The sequence below is a fragment of the Rhinolophus sinicus genome, chromosome 4 (genome assembly GCF_057876585.1).
Source record: "Rhinolophus sinicus isolate RSI-liver-muscle chromosome 4, RSI-T2T, whole genome shotgun sequence".
NCBI lineage: Eukaryota > Metazoa > Chordata > Mammalia > Chiroptera > Rhinolophidae > Rhinolophus > Rhinolophus sinicus.
In genome coordinates this window covers 14546293-14565900 of record NC_142504.1, presented here as the reverse complement: position 1 = coordinate 14565900, position 19608 = coordinate 14546293, and the positions used below count along the sequence as shown (strand labels likewise).

Genomic DNA, 19608 nt, shown 5'->3' with positions numbered 1-19608 from the left:
TCCAAAGACAATCTCGCAGAGAGTGGAGCGCACTGTGGTCTCACTGCCTCCCATCCAGGCCCCCAACTGGTGGAGCTTACCTTCCTAAGCCTCCAAACACTGCGCAGGGTTGGAACAGCCAAAGCCCCTGCCGCCCACCGCTCCCCGGAGGGTGGTGGGGCAAAGCTTTCCCCTAAATGCCTCATAAACTGCCCAGGCCACTCTAGAAAGCCTGGCTGCCAGGTCAGTACGACTTTTACTGCTCAGCTCGATTGCACACCATAAACCCGACCTCACAATGGAATTGCCCCGGAAATTCTCCTCTAAATTATAGAGTTTGGTTCCTCCTGTACAAAGCGCTTCCCATCACTTTCAGAGGGTCCAGGCCGCCCTGTTCACCGCACCCTCTCAGGGGGTCTTAGGAGCACAAAAGGCGGCAGGAGGGATCAGACCCGGATGCAACGGAGCCCCCAGCTCTGGCTTAGTGGACGGCCCTAGGGCGTGGATGGGGAATCGGGGGCTGTCGGGGCAGGTGGGGCCAGGGTGGTGTCCCCTGGAGGCACAGGGGCCATGGTGGGGGGGTGGCGGCAATATCCGGGATGTCCTTTATGGCGGATCAGGATGCTAGCGGATCTTGGCTAGGGAATGGAGGGGGGTAAGACGGGAAGAGAATAAAAAAACAAATATTCTAAATAGCATCGCTTTCTGGCAGGAAATAATAACCTAAGAAAGTTAAAAGAAGACGAAATAAACAAGAAGAGGGCTAGGAGATCAAAGAGGAGGAATTAGACAGCTTTAGACCAATAAATTGTTCCTCGAGTGACAGGGAGCAAGATGCAAAGAGAAAGACCCCGGACCGCCGTTGCCTCCGTCTGTCTAGACTTGGATAGCTGGAGCAACCGACAACGATGGCGTTTAAAGTAGAACCTGCCCTGAGTGACGCGACCTGACAGACCGAGTGGGGAGTGGTTGGGGGAAGCACAGGCAGGAACACAGTCTCGTCCAAGAGTGCTGAGAGCCGGCGCCACAGGCTCATCTCTGCCCGGTTTTGCCTCGCGCAGGTCGGAGCTGTCCTGACAGGACGCGCGCTGACCCTGCACCTGGGCCAAGGAGGATCCATGTACTGCCTGCAAGGCCTCGGCCTCTCCGGGCCCAAGTCAGCCGACTGGTCCGAGTCCCACAGGCGCCGAAACCTCGCTTTCGTTTCTAGGCTTCTCTCTCCCCGCATGCCTTCTGTGGCAGGGTTTTAAAACGAAAAGGCCAAAGTCAGGCTTTCAATAAGGCCTCTTTCGCCTCGTGTTCATGAGCCATTGCTTCCCTATTTATTTGGCTGAAAAGACACACATGCACTAGATTATATGTGATAATATTCACAGAAACATTCGTTGACGCTTGGCCTGGAACAGGCACGTGTAGGCGGGGTTCTCATCTGCTTGGCTGTCTTTAGATAAAGACATTGTCCACGGCTCCCCTTGGGGCTGAGTTCCTACCTACTAAGCAGAAATGTGTTTCCCCTGCTTCTTGGTACCAACTAGTCCTCAACATTTCAAGGCATCTAAGAATGTAGACCCAGCTTTCGCGCAGCGGACGGAGCCTGCTGGGAGTCGGGGGCTGGCGATGTGCTTCTCTAAACGTTTCCACCCGCGCCCCTTGCGCGACCTGCGCATCGGTTCTCCATCCAGTGAACGGTCCCCGGTCGCGGCGCGGGACAAATCCATCCCTGACGAATGTAAAGGAGCTCCGGCTGGCGCGGGGTCTTCTCTGGGAGGAGTACAGGGAAGCCGGTCCTAGGCTGCGGTGCAGGGAGAACCGCCTCCCAGCCGTTGGCGGGCCAAGGGCAAGAGAGGCCCCGCCTGGCGGTCCATGAGGCCTCTGAAATCCCCGCCGGCCTGCAACCTACCTGGGGCCTCCGCGACCTGGGAGGAGAAGCGGTGACCACCGAACTGCTCCTTTGCCATTTATTTGTAGTTACATAAACCGAGCTTTCTATCTGCCGCTTGAATACATGGCCACGGACGGCTCTCAGGAAGCTATAAAAACCCTTCTTACAATCAGATGCTGTGAAATACTATGTATTATGTAAGGAAATATAATGAATGCGTGTGTCTGTAATACTAGCGTGTGTACATAAACAGAAAAAGGGGAGAGAGGGAGATGGAGAGAGGGAGGGAGGGAGGGAGGGAGGAAGAGAGAGAGAGAGAGAGAGAGAGAGAGAGAGAGAGAGAGAGAGAGAGAGAGAGAAGAAACACTCGAGGAGATGTCAGCCTAAATCCAGTCCCCAGTTTTATGGCGTGTACAGCGCGGAGATGCAGGTTGTAAACATTTTGTGGGCTTGGCAGAGACTATTACAACCCAAATAAATGCACCGCGTGGAGTGTTCACAGGGCTCCGGGGTGCTTCGAAGGGTTCTGTTTGCTTTTGCGTTTTCCCTCTGAAACCATTCTGCATCTGAGGCTGATCCTCACACCCTCACTCGAGGCGTGTTCCCCGTCCAGGGTCGGGCATAGACTGTGCCTGGAGTAGGGTCCCTTCCCTCCTTCTAGCCTCCTGAGCTGGTGACACCAGAGTAACCTCAGTACCTCCACTGCCGAGGAAATTCCGCGGCAAGAGAAAGCAGCAGCAGCTTTCACGATGTGACCTCCTATCCTGGAGCTAGGATGTTACAATTATTTTAAATATCACATTTATTTTAGAATAACCAAAGCAGTTCTTGGTCTGTCCCCAAAGAGTCCCCATCCCTAGCAACTCAGTCGCCAGACCCACACTAGACAGTCACCAAGAATGCCTTTCCGCACAATTTTCAGCTGCCTAATTTTCTCGTCACATATTTAAGGTGGTGGAGTCCTGGGGTTCTGGCTTGCCGGCGGGCGCTGGTTCGTCGGACCCTGTACTGGGGTGCAGCCTTTGGGGGTCTCCCGGGCCACCGCAGGGCCTTTAGCCACGGTGTGCATCCCTCTGCACACCCTCTGGGGGGTCACCAGGTCCCGGGGCTTTAGGCGTTAGTCCTTGTGTGTCTGTCCGCGGGTCAGCCGAGTTCTCCAAGCGTCGCTCTGCCCCGAAGCTTGTCTGGGGCTGGACACGGTGACAGTCCCCGCTCCTGGAGCGGCAGTCCCGCAGGGTGAAGGGGACCGGAGGGTACAGGTCAGCCGAACCCCCTTCGCTTCTTTGTTTCCCACCGAGGTTTCCATCCCGGCGTGAGCAGCACGGAAAATATACCACCAGTGTTCACTCAAATCTGGGGCTCCCATTCCAGAAAGGCTTGCGTCAAGTCGACATCTTAGGAACTTCCCAGGGTCTCGGCGGCGGGAGATGGCGGCGCGGGCGGCTCTTGCGTGGAGCCATACTGCCATCTGCTGGCCGAACCTTGGCACTGCGGCCCAGCGCCCCGGCCTGAACTTCGTCCGCAGCCGCCGCGGGCCCAGCGCCCCTCTGCCGTAGGCCCGCGAGGGCCCTGTCCACGGGGGGCCTGTGTGGAGCCCGGAATCAATGCTGCCGAGAGGGTAGTCCCCATAAAAGAGAGCTGTTTCCGCGCCGCATTATCGGCGGCAGACAGAGCAAACAAATGAAAGGGCTTTGGTGGAAAATCTTAATTGGGGCTGGACAGTTGTAAACTCATTAAGGGCCGAATTCCAGACAGTTTGCAGACCCGGCCTTTATGGCACACCCTTACTGCCCATTCTTTGAAGTTCCTTCTGTCTGCAACAACAGAGGGCGTCTCAACCTGGCGGCGGGGTGGGGGTGGGGGTGTGAATGGACGCCTCGTCCTTTCCGCGCCCTGGTTCCCCTTTTACGCGTCGGAATACAGATACCTTTGCAGAAGTCGCAGGGGGTAGGGGATGGAGACAAGGGCGAGAACAGAAAAGGGGGACATGAGGCTGAACCCTCTGGCCACATCTTGAAGGCGCTCCGGCCTCCGAGGTTGTGGCCGTTCCGCCGCAGCCCTTTACACCCCATAAACGGTAACAGCCCTCATTTTCTTTTATGGCGCTTCGGGCTGGTCAGTTGCCTGGGCCCTGCCTCTGCCAGGACTTGTGCTCAGGGAGGGGCGTGCAGAGCAGGGCCCAGAATCTCCCGGGCCAGCCAGGACGTGGGATTGCGGGAGGCGCAGATCTTCAGTCTCCTGAGAGCCCCAAAATGTCAGTCCCGGCATCCACGTTGGGGCGCTCAGACTCCTGTTTCCCTCCTCGGAGACACCTTAGGAGTCATGCCCTCAAATGTCGGTCCACTGTCCCCCCATCTGCCCCCTCCACACCACTGCCAGAGAAGGCCTAGCAGTCTCCTTGGACTCGGGTTTGGGAAATTTCTTGGGGCGCCAAGATGAAAGAGGGGCCTTTCATTGCTATGCTACTGGCTAGCGATCCCCGAGACTCCAGCCCAGCTCCTCAGAGGCCTCCCGGCTGTCCCACAAATGAACACAAAGCGGGGAGCCTAGCCTCGCTGCCCGGTGTTCCCCAGCCTTCCTCTGCTGCTCGCGCCAAGCAGCCGGCCTGGTGGGGAGCGCTGAGGCCCGCCTGCGGCTGGCTGTGGTAGGTTCCAGCTCCCCGAAGCCCGCCAGAGCAAAATCAAGATTCTGTCCTCTTCCGTCTCTACCCGGCCCCCACCCAGAGACTACGCAGGCTCCCCTGCCCCAGGAGAAGAAGGTGCAACGAGCTGACCCAGAACAAAATAGAAAAGAATCAATATATTTTATTTGGCAAAAAGTTAAATATCATCTCAACACAACAATTTGGTCAGTAGGCCGTGAGGTAACTATTGCAAAATATACAGTGTATGTTCAGCCCAGTGGAAACCCCAGATTCATCAAGAATACAAATCTACAGTAGCCCAATGGCAGTTTCATAGTGTATAATTTATTATCAATAAAATTAACTCCATTACAATACGCATTCATTTCCCCCCAGTTAAAATTAAACGTAAACCATAGGTAGTAACCTTCTGCACATATGTATAGCTCCGAATAGCCTCACTGTTTGGTGCAAAAACAATATTCAAGCTGGTCTGATTGTTTTTTCTTTAATATGTGGTTTATATATACAATGGACAAGACAGGTCAATAGAGCATGTATAGACTAAAATGCCTGATTTTCAAAAGTGAAGAAAACCATGAATCTACGCATCCGGAGAACACTTTCTTTAAAAAAAAAAAATATATTTCGCTGGGAAATCCTTACAGCTAATTTACAATCAAAAGTTAACAGCCTAGTTATACAGAAGACATACTCCACTACAGAGCTATACTCTATGCAACTGTTTTCCCCCTCATAAACAACCTGAGTTCAAATTGAATTCTAGCTTTCACAATCACAACGGGCGCTTCACCCAGCACAGAAGTTTGAGTCACAAAACATAATTACCACAATAAAACACAGTGTTCAAGTATCTGGGCAGATAGCTCTGCCACACAAAAAGAAAATTAAATTAACTACACAGACTAACATCTACACAGCCCGCAGTCAACAGTTGTGCATTATAAAAAGGTAGTTTTTTTGTTTGTTTGTTTAAGTCAGGAACAGGTAGGTTTTATAAAATATATACAAGCTAGCACACACAGCCATCAGCCCTAATGCCCCCTTTTCTTCTTCTTCTTCATCTTCTTCTTCGTCTTCTTTTTTGTCTTACAGAAAATGGAAAGCTTACAATACCTCCTCCATCAAAGCGGCAGGCCAAGGAGCCAGCCTGAGAAGGGTTTGCCAGTGGGGGTGAGGCCTGGAGTTTAGAGCTGCTTTGTGCGGGGTGCTGGAAGCTTGGGTGGGATGGGGGTGGGAGAAGGGGATGGGCAGTCCTGTCTCTTTCTCTCTAGCTCCGTCTCTTTTTTCTAAATGAACTCCAGTGGCATCACTCATCTTTTGCTCGGTCTTTGTTGATTTTCTTCATTTTCATCCTGCGGTTCTGGAACCAGATCTTGACCTGCCTTTCGGTGAGGTTGAGCAGTCGGGCTACCTCGTACCTGCGGTCCCTGGTGAGGTACATATTGAACAGAAACTCTTTCTCTAGTTCCAGCGTTTGGTGTTTAGTATAGGGGCAGCGCTTCTTCCTTGTGGAGCGCGCGTGGAGCCAGTTGGCAGCCGGGTTGCCTGCGGGGGAGAGAAAAAGGATTTAATAGGAGAAGCACACCCCCCGGGGGGCTAGGTAACCTCCTGGGGTCTTCCACCAAAGTGCAGGGCGCTGCTGAATTGGTTAGAGAAGGCGGCAGAGCCTCAGACACAATGGACCCCTCGCAGACAGACGCAGGGACGGTCACTTACAATTGCACGCAGTAAAACCTCGGCTCCCCCTCCCCTTGGAGGCCCTCCTTTCTCCTATCCTCCTGTCCTTTCCTCTCCCCTCCCACTCTCCGCACTTTGGGTGATGAGTGAAATTTGAAAACAGATCATTTTGCCAGGCAGGGGGAAACCACGCTGCCCTGTGTTTGTGTAGCAAGATTAATATTCCTTTCTCCCTCTCATTAACTTTCTCCGTGTGTCTTCCTTTCCCCACCTTTCCTTCTACTCTCCCCACTTCTTATTTAACCTCCCTGGAAGGCCGTGGGAGCGGGGCAGGCCGGCACTGCGCTCCTAGGTTCCCTAAAGCCGTTGATCACTTCTCCAGTTTATTTGAATAATCTGGCATGGGGACCCTCGTGGCCGGGTCGCCGGCAGCCTCATCTTGGGCAGGATTTACGCCGCCACTGGCTGAAGGCAAGAAGTGGAGGAAATCAGCTGTCTTCCCCAGCGTCCCGGCTGCAGTTGCTGCCGCTGCTCCCAGACAATCTAGCCGCACAAAAGACTCTGCCGCGCTGCTTTCGAAGAACAACCCAAAGTATCTCTGTCCCGGTTCCGGGCAGCCAGGGAGATGGGTGGCTGGTCTTGGCTCGGCCCGCAGCGCCTGCCCCGCCCCCTCTCTCGGTCGTAGCCGCCTCCCCTCCCCCTGAGCCCCGCGGACCCGGTTGTCACAGCTCTGAGGTCTTGAGGCCCCATCCGAGGCGTCCCAAACAGCAACTTCTGGCTCCCGGCCCCTGCATAGGAGGCTCTCAGCGCGGGCTCCAAGACAGGCTGGAGAGAAAGCTGGCGGGCCGGCAGATCCGGGTGGCCGGCTTGGAGGCAGCGGCCGCTCTGGAGGGAGGAGACACTTACTGGGATCGATGGGGGGCTTGTCTCCGCTGCTCTCATTCTCAGCATTGTTTTCGGGGAAGGCGCCTTCGCTGGGCTGTTTTTCTCTATCAACTGGAGGAGAACCACAAGCATAGTCAGTCAGGGACAAAGTGTGAGTGTCTAGCGTGGGACAGTCACCCCTTCTGGCCGACAGCGGTTCAGGTTTAATGCCATAAGGCCGGCTGGAGGGCAAGCCCGCGAAGGAGAGCGCGCCGGGCGTGGGCTCCAGCCAGGAGCGCATGTACCTGCCGTCTGGCGCCGCCGCCGCCACAGGCGCCTGGGGGTGCACATAGGGGTGGTGGTGATGGTGGTGATACACCGCCGCGGGCACCGCGTTGGCGCCTGCCGCGTGCACCGGGTTCCACGAGGCGCCGAACACCGCCGCCTTAGACTGGAAACTGCAGGGGCTGAAGTCAGGGTGCTCAGTTAGCGCCGCTGCCTGCCTGGGGGGCTGACCCAGGGCCCCCGGAGCGTAGCGGCCCGCCCCCAGCTCGTCCGCGGCGTCGGCGCCCAGCAGGAACGAGTCCACGTAGTAGTTGCCCAGGGCCCCGGTGGTGGCCATCGCAGTGTCCCGCGCCCGGCCGGCCGGCCCGACCCGCGGAAATTATGAAACTGCAGATTTCATGTAACAACTTGGTGGCACCAGGGGGGGAAGTACAGTCACCTAATAAGTTGCCGGCGCTCGCGCCCCTATTGGCCGCTCGCGTCACGTGTCCGCCTGGCAGAACAATAACGCGTAAATCACTCCGCACGCTATTAATGGCCCGGTGTTTTGCAGTCATAATTTTTATAGCAAAAGCCATATGTTTTTATGCAAAGGGATCGCGGCGCTCCACGATCGGGTTTGTTTTAATTGTGGCCAACGAAGATTAAAAGATCAAATCTGGCCGTGCCTCTGGACTCCCTCCCCTCCCACCGCTACCACCAGACACACACTTCTTAAGCGGACTATTTTATATCACAATTAATCACGCCATCAGCAAGGCGCAGGTCCCGCGTGTGAGTGCGGCCAGCGTAGCCCCTCACATAAAATTAGACAATAATTGAAGCTATAAAAAATCAGCCAAATCGCATTCTCGCTCTACTGTATTTAAATCTATATTTATGATATTTCATAAGGAGTTATTGTTTCAGAAGCCACACAGGCTGGTGGGAAGTTGGGAACGACCAACAGATTCGTTTACCTCGTCGTGGCTCCCAGCTGTAAAAATTTACGAGGATTTGGAAAGGTTAAATTAGACTGTTGTGTTTAGTTGGCGAGCTCCCTGTAAATAATCCCCGCAGTCCCAGGAGATGTGAGTTTACTCCCGGCCGGCCGCGAAAAGTCAAATTCAACGCATTAGCCATCCCAAACTGAGCCACCACCGTCCCAGAGGACACAGCCTCGAGAATCTGCCCGACCGGATTGCAGGGTGCCTGGGGAGCTCCCACATTCGCTGCTGCGTCTCCAGTGAGCGCCCCACCGAGGAGCGGCCAGGGAGGGAGCGGCCAGCCATCCCTGAATGATGGGTTTGGGGGCCTGGTTGTGCTGCGCGTCCGGCCCCGACAGCGCACACGCACGCTCAGCGCTCCCTGCTCCGCGTCAGCGGGAATCACGACCCCCCTCGCGGACGCAGCAGGCGCCCCAGTCCTGTGCTCTGACCTCGAAGGCCCTAACGCTGAGCTCTGCAAGCCTCGTCGCACTCCCCAAACCCGACCTGCAAAAAACAAAACAAAACAAACAAAAAATAAAAAAAAAACAAGGCAGCATCAATGGAAGGAGAATTCGGCCTACGAGACCTGGCGGCTCCAGTAGCTGGGAGGCCCGCACAGGAGCAGCTGGCCTTGGGGCCCAGTCTGAGTTCTCCCTTCCTTCCTGGCCGCTGCTCCCGGCGGGTCTGCCTCGGTTATCCAAGCGGCCAGGCGGCTCAGCGGAGTTACAAGGCCCAACGTGAGGCGGCCGCTGTTCAAGTCCAGGGCCAGAAATTAAAATGGGGAGGGGCACGGGGCATTGACTTTACTCCCATCCTCAGCTTGGCCAAATTGAAGAGGGTGTTTCTCACCTCTTAGAGTCTTTCAGGGGTAAATTAAAAGGCCTCGGCCTCTGTTAATTAGAAGGAAAAACCCACCCCAAATCCAAACGGAAAGCAGCGACTCCTAAAAAAAACCAGGTAATTAAATTCACGTGTGAACACTGTGCCTGCAAGAGTGTGTTTCTCATTAGCCCACTTCCCTGGCGGCCCGAGCGGGCGGCCTCCGGCGCTTCCATCTCCTTTTTTGCCTCCATCCTCCCCAACAGTTGCAGTAACGCCCCCCCCCCAAAAAAAAACAAAAAACAAAAAACAACCCTGACACATCCGTATCCCGCACTGGGACCCTCAAATGCCAGGCTCTCCCTGAGAGCGAGGCCGAGAAGCCCCGCGGATACCAACCGGCTGCCCCTTGTCTGCCGGCGCCGGAAGAGGGAAGTGGCCGACACAATGAACTCCGACGTGGCCAGTCCAGGCCGCCTCAGCCCCCTTCCCCCTAATATGTTTCCTTTCCCAGTAAATTCCTCCGCGTTATCCCCAGCCTCACTTCAGTCCAAAGTGTCCCAAATATTGGGCAGTTCGCGGGGCCTCCGAGATTTTCATTAAGAAAAATTAATTCGAGAGGAAACGTTTGCTCCTAATTGTAATTGTCTGCAAACGGGCTGGAAACGCCTGGTTGCCTGTCCCACTTCTCGTACCCAGAGAAGACACAAATTATTAATAGTAATATTTTAAATAAAAAGACCGTTCCTTTAAATAACCTTAGCCCTCCAAATAGGACAGTTATTAAATAATTAGCAGGCCTTGAGCGTGAAGCAGTCCTTACTGGTGCCTAGAAGAAGGGAAAATCACAAAACCAAAAATTATCCCTCTTTAGCCCAGAGGTTTGGGGAGAGACTATTCAGGCTTTTCTGTCTGCTTTTATTTTGGAAGTAAAAGGGTTTTCGTGTGCATAAAGAAATAATAGATGGGTGTGATTACAAACTGCCTCTTCTCTCCTGAGAGTTCTAAAACCTTGGCTTCCAAAAGAAATCCAATACTCAGGTCCTGAAAATGGCAGAGAAGAGTTGAGGAGAACGTGGTGTGCCTGCCTTTCAGATAAGAAGACCAGGGGCTGAGCAATGAAAACAGTTCCTGGGCCCAAAGCCGAGCAGGGAAAGGAAGCACTGCTCCGTGGGAATGAGTCTGAAGGCCCGCATGTTTGTGTGTTGGGGGCAGGGAGGGATGAAGATTGTTTTCAGTTCCCGGCAATAACGAGAATGGTCCCGCTGGCTTCCAACGGTGGACTACAACTTGGAACAAGGACTCAAGTTTGTATTCCAATGGTTCTGGAATTTAGAACTCCTTTCCCCTATGATTTGAAACAAGCTGGCGCTGCAAGTGTCTCCTTTTTGAGCAGTCGTCTGCACAAAAAAGCCATATCTAACATACTCTGAACCTGATAGAAGCTACTGACCAGCAAGCAGCCAATCTTTGCCCTAGCGGGGCTACGTGATCGCGGTGAAAGCCGGAGCTGAGAACGGCAGGACCCAGAGAGCCGAAGAAGCTTCCTGGAGAGTTCCCTGCGTAACCGGGCTCCACCGAGCGTGGCTGAGTCTCAGCCCAGATCCCAGCCTAACGCAGCTTCCTTGTGAGGTGGGCGAGGGCCTCCTTGCCTTCGGTGTGGGCACACAAAAACGCAGGGAATGCCCCGTAATCTAATCTCCTAGGCTGCTGTTGCTGACCCGCGGAGTAGAAACGCAAGGCCGCCGCCATCCGGTCGTGATCGTAACCGAGGCCTTGTCTGCTCAGCGGCACACCAGGCCCAGATCCACAGACCTCGAGACGCCCCACACGAGCCCTTCCTTGGCAGATTCCGACCTCTACTTGAGCGCGTAGAAAAAAATAAGACACCTCCCCCAGGCTCTCCCCAAGCCAGCCCTGGGTCCCTCAAGAAGGAAGACTTGAGGAGGGGAGGAGAGGAGATGGAGATAGAAAACTGGACACAGAGAGACCGAAGACGAAACAAAAATGAAGAAGGGGGGGGGGGAGAGAAAGAAATAAGGAGTAAAGAAAATAAAAAAGAAACAGAAAAATGAAGAAGGAAGGAGGGAAGGAAAAAAGGAGGGAAGAAAAGAGTCAAAGGCGACTCCTGGGAGCAGAGAGCGCTTACAAGAAGGGTAAGTGACAAGGCCAGGATCCCAGCTCCTGTCTGCCTCGTCCCTTCTAGTTGGGCCTGAGTCTCCACTGACAAAGGGATCTTCCCTTATCTCCTACACTGGATTGGGGCCGAAGGTGTTGCACCCTTGCAGGAGAATAGCGGGGTCCCTGAGGAGGCACAGGCCTGGAGCGGGGGAGGCACCGGATGGAAGCGTGCGCCCCTGACCTTGAATGGCCCGGGGCCCAGAATTCCTACCACGCCCCCGGCGTCCGCTTAGGAGCAGCTAACCTGATCCTACCTGTTCGGGGCCCGGTGGGAATGAGGGTGGGTGAGGCCAGCAGCCTGGCAAAGCGCTGAGAAGGAGACAAGGACGAGACTCCTGAGCGGGGGTAAAAGCCGAGGTTGCCACCGCAGGCGCCGCACGACCAGAGCCTGGATGCCCCGCCCGGCCCGGCCCCCGCGCGCACAGGTACCTGGAGACGATTTCAACTGAAGTAATGAAGGCAGTGTCGTGCTGTCGAGAGAAAGGTGGATCCCAACAACAGGAAACTACCTAAATCACCGACCAGTTCTGGTGCTGCCCGCGCGGGGCTGCTTCGCCCGCCGCCACCGCCGCCACTGCCGCAGCCAAGGGAGAACCCTGCGATCGCACCCGGCCCGGCCCCTCGCCAACCTGCGCCCGCCGCTCCTACTGTGTCCCGGGCTGCCGCTAAGGCATCTCGGAGGAAGAAGCCACCAGCCCCGGTAAGGTAAACCTGGGAGAGGGAGGGAAGGAAGGTAAAGGAGAGAGAAGAACGAAAGGAGAAAGAGAGAAGAGGGAACAAGCAGTGTGCGTGCTCATTTCCCAAATCTTGCAGCTCAGCACGCCGGCGCCGAGCAGCGGCAGCCATGGGTGACTCGAAAACGCCAGGGACAGCCCCGAGCCTGGCTCCCTGTCTGGTCTCGGCCTCCCGCGCTTGCTCCCCGCCGCTCGCTCTCTCCCTCTCACCCTCCCCGCCAGGCAGCCAGCCGGGGCGCGCGCTCCCGCGCCCCCTCCCCCATGCCGCCCCCCCCACCTCCCGCGAGCAGGAAACGCGTGGCCCAGCGGAGGGCGACCAGGTGGGGGAGGTTGTGCTGGGGGAGGGGGGGCTCAGGCAGCCCGGCCGCTGTCTACCTAACCGCTGCCGCGGACGCTAGTGACGTGCTGTGGGCCCGGCCTGCTCCCGGGATTCCTAGGATGGGGTCATCTAGGACCAGGGGACCCACAAAATAACCAGCCTCTGTGAGCCTCCCTGGGGCTCCCGAAAGAAATCCTGTTCGGCTTCCTCTGTCTATGCAGCTCCCCTCTCAACTGAAACCACCGGTCCAAGACAGCCACAATCCAGATATACTAGCAAGTCATAAAACTGAACAAAAGCCGACAAACCTTACGGCACCAGGGCTATAGGGCCCAGACAAATTACGACTGTCTAGGTAATATTTAAATAGATGCCTAAAGTAATTGCAGGGGGCGAGGGCTAGTCCTCCTGTTGTAAAAGTGGTTGACGGGATAAAGTGGAAGGTGAAGATAAGAAGTCAAAAAAAGAGGTAAAATTAAAAAGCTTCATTCCACAGCTTTTATTCTTCTATAAGAACATAAACATCGTCTTTTTTCCACGCACAGCAGCATTACAATATTAATTTATTCTGATTTAAGATTAGAAGTAAATAGAGCTAGAACTAACATTTATAATAACGATAGAATGCATTTGCATAAAACAAGATTGGCAATTTTTCATAATAATAGACATTTATACAGATTTGCATTTATAGGTTTTTTTTCTTTTTCTGCACCTACAGGTTTGACCCTTTTATGCATGTAACTTCACAGTATAAAGGAAACCCAAACAATGTCTCCCTTTTCTAGTCTATTCCGCTTGCCCCAGCCCTCCTCGGCTTCCATGAATTTTGGAAAGAGAAAAGAAGAGAAAAAAGTGAGGAAAAAACCCTCCGCAAGATAGGAGAATTGTGGTGTGCTTGTCGTGTGTTACCAGTGGTAACAATTATTTAATGACAAAAAAATCCACTAAATCTGCATGTATACACAAAACGACATTAGATTATTTATCCACAGCCAGAGGATATAGAAATTCAGAGGTGAGGGAAATAATTCAGTCCCGCAATGCAAGACCTTACTCAAACTGGAAGAGAAGTTTCCTTGTCCTGGTCATTGTTTTATTCTTATATAGCTGGGATATCTTACAGAGGAAGGAAAAATTCATCTTTCTGACTCTCTCGATTTTCCAATCAGCCAAAGTCAAGCCCTTTTGCCAACCTATATGCCCATGCCCATAAGCCCTTCTCTTTGCCAAGGAAGAAAGGAAGAAAGAAAAAAGAAACCCAGGGGCCTGTATCCCCTGATTAAACACAGCCCAACACTCCAGGCCCGCGAGCCGGGTGGCAGCTCCTTGCACCATTGACCTCAGGCCAGACACCTCAGCGCCTACAATGGGACCTCGGGCTTCCGGCTAGGTTTGCCCGGGGCCCCCGCAGGAAACCAGCTCCACCGGGACGACAGGGGCCATCTTGAGCAGTGGAATCCAGAGACAGCAAACCACCCCAGTCACCACTTGACACTTAGGACAATATTTATCTATATAGAATTTTAGAGCGATATGGCTTTTACCCCAGAAAACAACAAATAAACCGGCACCTAGCAAACAGACAAAGAAACAAAAAGTCAGAACAAACCAGCCCTGCACAGATGTAACGCCAGCGAGATGGCTAGTGTGGGAGGGAGGAATGGGGCTCCCGCACAGGTGCGAGTTCCTGGGCAGAGGCTGAAGACAGAGGGAGAAGAATGGCTCTCTGGAAGCGCAAAAACAAAAAGTAAAAATAAAAACGGCGTTGCCTGGAGCTTCATCAGGAAAAATTAAAGTTGGCTGTGAGTTCTCGAATCCGGTTTTCTCGGTTCATTTTCTTCAGTTTCATCCTACGGTTCTGAAACCAGATTTTAACTTGTCTGTCCGTGAGGTGGACGCTACGGCTGATCTCTAGGCGCCGCTCTCGAGTAAGGTACATGTTGAACAGAAATTCCTTCTCTAGCTCCAGCGTCTGGTGCTTCGTGTAGGGGCAACGCTTCTTCCGGCCACTCTTTGCAGTGAGCCAGTTGGCTGCGTTTTCACCTTTGGAATTGCCTGGCATTTAAGGGAATAAAGAGGGGAAGGTTAAATAGAGGCTATGTGGGCTGCCTGCAGGGGTGAATTTGGGCCGTCTGTGCCACAAGAGAGATGCCCTAAGTCACACACACACACAGTTATGCCTCCCTTCAGCTTGCCCAGAAAGAGCAGGTCCTTCAAAAGGCATGTGCAAAATCCAGTGGGCCTCCAATCTACATCTACCCTCACAATTTAAATTTTCCTCCACTTTTTTCCAAACACCTGTTTTAACACAAAGCTGCCATTTGCTTGCACAATGAACGGCCTGGGAGGGCAGTCTGTATATCTTGAACTTAACGCCTTACTTTTTCTTTGCTTCTCCCCCCAAGGCAGACAAGCATTTCCTGAAGACCCCCAGGCTGAAGGCCGGGGTGCTTACTTGGCAGCACGACTGTGTCTCACTCCAGCCCCCTCGTTGCCCAAGGCCGGGTGAGGAGAGGGGGAAGAACATAGTTGGGACCTGGGCAAGGCATGAAAAGCTGATTCGGGGTCAAGGGCCCGCCCTCACATCTCTCCAGGAGCCAGGGACACACATGCAATCTGGGCGATTCTGAGTTGCAGGGGAAGCGAAATGGCCCTTTTCTGACTCCCAGCTCAGGGCCCCGGCGTCCGGGCCGGATTTGCCTTTTCTTCTACCCGCAACGAGGATTCCCGCCCCTCCAGCAACTTTGAAAAAAGCTTGGGGGATCGTAAACTCGAACTTCGCCGGTTAATGGGCTTATTTATTGGTGCTGGCGGCTGCTTATTTTGGATGCCTTACAAACATCCGCGCTATCTGCGGGCGAGCCACTTTCCCTCCCTCCTCCTCCCCCCGCGTGGGCCGCGCCTCGCAGGCTGGGCCGAGACCACGGCTGAGGGTGCTCCGGGCCACGAAGAAGGGCATGTATACCAGGGGGCTGCTCGCCGGTGTCCTTGCGCCGAGTCGGGGTGAGCTGAGGCTAGCGCGGAGGACGTCTTGGTGTGGGGCTCTAAGCTGGACATGAATTTTTACTGCGTCCCCACGCCCAAATATTAAAAAGCAAGTTCACAAGGTCAGCCTGCCTGCAGCTCGGGCCAAGGCCCGCCGGCTGCTGCACGGACTCCTGGCTCTCTGCTTCTTCCCTCCTCTGGGTCGGTCGGCCTGCCTTTCTGCCCGCCTGACTGCGGCCCTTCAGCGCGCCCTGCTTACCCAGGGAGTCCTTCTCCGGCGAGGCTTTGCTGCTCTCGGAAGGGGCCGGGGAGAGTTCCTCGGCGGCCGAGGACGACGCGTGCGCCTCCTCGTCGCCCTGCGAGCCCCCGCCGCCGCCACTGCAAGCCAGCGTAGGGGGCGGCGGCGAATCGAGGGCTCGCTCCTTCCGGGCTGCATCCGCCGAGCCGGAGGCGAGCACGGGTGGCGGGTCGAAGCCGCGCCCGGGGGGCTGAGCGGGGAACTGGCCGGCGCCGAGCTGCTGCGCGCCGCCGCCGCCGCTGCCATAGCCCTTGGCCGTGCCGTAGGCCTGGGAGAGGCGGAAGTAGCCGGGCACTGGCACCCCGCTGGAGGTGCCCAGGGCGCAGCCGTCGGGTGGCGGGCCCCTCGGGAAGGGGACCAGCTCGGCAGCGGCTGCCGAGCCTTTGGGGCATTTGTCCGCCGAGTCGTAGAGGCAGTAGGAGCTCTCCTCTTTGATGTTCTGCGCGAAAGAGCACGAGGTGGCCTGCGGCGGGGGCTGGGGTGGTTGCGGCGGAGGCGGCGGCTGCTGCTGGGGCTGTGGCGGTGGCGGCGGCCCCTCGGACGGCTCCATCCGACACGACCGGGGCGCGTCCAGCCACAGGTCTAACGGCGCGGGCGCGTAGCCGTGCGCCCCGGCACCCAGGCCCCCGTTGCCACCGCCGCCACCACCGCCCGGCGACGCCGCATCATTGCGCTTGCCTCCCAGAGCCGGGAAGATCCCGCAGCTCTGCAGCCCGTAGGGCAGGTCGGCGGCCGGCGGCAGGTAGACCCCGCCGTGGGCGTAGTAGCCGCCTCCACCCCCGGCGCCACCGCCGCCGCCTCCAGCCTCGCCTCTGCCGGAGCTGATGAGCGAGTCGACCAAAAAAGAGTTCGCGGCGGGGCTCTCGGAGCATGACATTGTTGTGGGATAATTTGGCGAAGGGAGCAGATAGCCCTTTCTGGCTGACATTTCTTGTGCAAAACATGCTGAATACGATTAGCAATCCCCCCGCACCGCGACAGGCGCCCGCAGCCAATCCTGAGCTAGAGTTTCCGTGCGACCACTCCCAGTTTGATTTCGTAGGCGCGGGGCCGCTCTCGGAGGGCGCCCTCCGAGCCCGCGATTGATATAAATATGTAATCTGTATTGATGGGCCGCGAGACGCACACCCGATACCTCAGCCCAAAGGCCAGAAACTGCGGGGGATGCCCCAACGTGGCTGGCGGGGGGACCTGGCCCTTGGGCTCGCCCGACCCATGCCCGGAGGTGAGCCCTCTTTCGGGTTTGTTTGATGGGCCTCTGGGCCCCGCACAGTTAATAAGTGGGGTGTTTATGGCGCGAACCCCAACCCGTCTTGCATGCTCCCCATCCTTGTTTCGGAATCTGCCACTAGCCCTCGGTACACTATAAACATTAAGTGGTTCTGTCAGGGCCCCCAAGCTCTTCTCATTCAGCTGTAGACCTGGAGCTGTCTCCCAAAAGTGGCGGACCTGCTCCTAAGGCCACCAGGACCCTCAGAGTGTCGGAAATCTAGAGTGGAATGGACTGACAATTGCAACATTTTTCTTGCATCCCACACACAATTTTCCCCCAAATGCAATGCCGGGCCTCTCAGCCCCCCTATACTCTCTTCTGCCAGTCTGTTGATCCAGTTAAAATCTTTGTCTCTGGTGTGCTCACCATGCTTGCCTGTTGGTGGGCCTCGGTGGGTTGGCATGAGTGGGGGTAGTAGAAGCAATTGGCAACCTTGGCTGAAAGACTCACCCACCCTTACACTGAGGCCAGGGCCAGTTTCAGGCACCCCACAGCCCCATCACCCAAGCAGGCTCCAAGCTCCAGGGTCTTTCAGAAAAGTGAAAGAAACATTGATCTTCAGGGTCTTTGGCTTGCCCTAAGGTAAAGACCTGGAGGGGAAAACTTGGAGGGGGGTGGCCAACGGACACCCCTGCCACACTATTCTGCAGTTCTCCCTTTAGCTTTGGCATTCATAAGCTCCCTGAGGCTATGACAAGAACCAGTGTCACCGCACTCCTGCCTCTCCATCCCCTCCCTTTTTCCCCCTCCCCTCCAAACCCGTGGCTGTGGGGCAGCCCTCACTCCCGCCGTGTGCTCATTTTAACGAGGCCCGCGGTGAGGAAATCCGTTCTCTTCCAGGCCGGGCTGGGCTCACGGCCCAGTTATAGGAACGTTCCGAGGCCAGGCTATTTGCTCAGCGGACCCCGGGGCCTCCTCCTTCCCTGGCAGTAGGGACGGGGTGCGCTCTTCGTCAACTGGAAATGGCCGGCCCAGGGCACTAGCCCCCAAGCGTGGGCCTCATACATGTCTCAGGAAATGCGACCTTTTCCGGCCGGATCCAGTGAAGCCCAGGAGGTCGCGGCCTTGCCCCTGGCCTGCAGGCTACAGCTCTCCAGGATGCCCCAGGATGCCCCAGGCCTGCCTGCCTCACCAGCTCTAGCCCCTGCAGAGGCCTTGACTAGAACTGCTGCACGCCAGGATCCCAGGAAGCAGACAGACCGCTCAGGCCTCTGCAGCCGGGAAAGACTTGCACACCAGGTGCTTTGCCAGGCACTTGGCCTTGTTCCTCCCAGTATGAATGCTTCTGAGGAGGAAGCAAAGCCTGAGAGGACCCAGAGACTGTGCATGGGAGAGCTGGCGGGCGACTGAGCCCTGGGGCTGAGTTCTGAGATGCAAGCAGTTGCAGTCTCTGCCAGCTGCAGCAGCTCTGAGTGCGGAGCCCGGGAGGCCGCAGCACCGCTTGCACTGCGCTCCAGACACTTCCACCTCTGCACCCCGAGGTTACTGCTCTGTGGACCGGGCATCTGGGGTGGAGAAAAGGGGACTAGGGAGAGAGACAGGAGAGAAGAACAGAGGGAGAGGAAAGAGAGAGGGTGAGACAAGAGGCAAGACTATGAGAAAGCCAGTTCTCTCCAATCTGACAGGGTCTTGAGGCTGCTGCAGCAGCAGCAGCAGCACAGCCTAATCAAGTCAGGAGTCTGTGCACGAGATTAGGAACTGCCCTTTGCTCTCCACATCACTCTTATGCACTAGGGCCAAGGCAAATTGTAACCTGGCCAGGCCCACAAGGCCAACGAACTTAAGTACAGAAAAGCTTTAGAGTACCACAGACTAGGACTCTTCCAGGGTGGGCCTGGTCCTTACCCAGCTCGCCTTGCCAGGAGGGTGGAATTGACTGGGACGGTTGTGCTCAGCAGTGCTACTGGGAAATGCCACAAAGCCGAGGACTACCTGAGAAAGGGACTTTGCCCCTCAGCACTGTCTATGACTCTCAGGAAAGCTCTGCCAATTGGGAAGTAGGTCCCAAGAATAGGAGAGGGTTCCTTGAAGAGAACATAAGCCCCAGCAGGCCAGTGGCCGGGGACTTGGTGCTTCTGTGGACTAAAGACAGAAAGCAACTTCCCAGACCACAGGTTGGGAAGGGCCAGTGGCCATAAGACAACATGCTTGAGATGATGGAGGCTGGGAAAATACAGTGAAAGACAATGATCTAAACTAAACCTATTTTTCTTAACCTTTTTGGAAGTTAGGGCCCCTTTGGAAAATCTAAAGCCAAGTTCTGCCTCTTAACCTGTGAAAAAATGCATGTCTGTGTATTCCGATAATTTAACCCATCATTTTCAAGGAGATCACAGACCCCTCAAAGCCGAGAAGCCCTCCAGAATGTTCCAGGGCTGTCAGGGAATTCGGTGGCCCTGTCAGTTTGACTGGTAAGAAAGCCTGGTGCCCGGCTGTAGGCAGCTCAGGCCTTCTGATTAGGGCCCTGTAGGGTGGCCAAATGGGCTTCTAGGCTGGATGGAATCCAAGAGCGTGCACGTGCCAAACAAAGTTACAGAAATCAGCTTGGTACTGCATCTGCTACAAGAAGGCCCCTCGGCTGCGGAGTAGCGGAGGTGGAAGGCTCGCAGCTGCGAGTCCCAGACCGTGGCATTGGCACTTGGGTCTTCACCGACCTTTGAGGAGAGCCGGATGTTTTTCTCCAGCGTCTTTCCC

The 19608-nt window shown here is 55.6% G+C and overlaps 2 protein-coding genes across 3 annotated transcripts; both read right to left on the bottom strand.

Annotated features, from left to right (window-relative positions):
• Positions 1-5119: 5119 nt before the first annotated feature.
• On the bottom strand, positions 5120-7985 carry HOXA9 (homeobox A9). 2 transcript variants are annotated; one of them, XM_019726153.3, is made up of 2 exons: positions 7092-7976; positions 5120-6053 (listed from the first exon to the last, which is right to left on the bottom strand). In XM_019726153.3, exons 1-2 carry the CDS (start codon positions 7669-7671, stop codon positions 5815-5817), a joined length of 819 nt encoding a protein of 272 aa, XP_019581712.1. In that variant the 5' UTR covers positions 7672-7976; the 3' UTR covers positions 5120-5814. The 2 variants fall into 2 exon arrangements, with proteins under 2 accessions (XP_019581712.1, XP_074197014.1); XM_074340913.2 differs by having other exon boundaries at positions 5829-6053; positions 6901-7985.
• Positions 7986-12839: 4854 nt separating this feature from the next.
• Positions 12840-17634, bottom strand: HOXA10 (homeobox A10). Its single transcript, XM_019726152.3, has 2 exons — positions 15603-17634; positions 12840-14413 (listed from the first exon to the last, which is right to left on the bottom strand). The coding sequence occupies exons 1-2, from the start codon at positions 16567-16569 to the stop codon at positions 14139-14141; spliced, it is 1242 nt and encodes a 413-aa protein (XP_019581711.1). The 5' UTR covers positions 16570-17634; the 3' UTR covers positions 12840-14138.
• Between the last annotated feature and the right edge of the window lie 1974 nt (positions 17635-19608).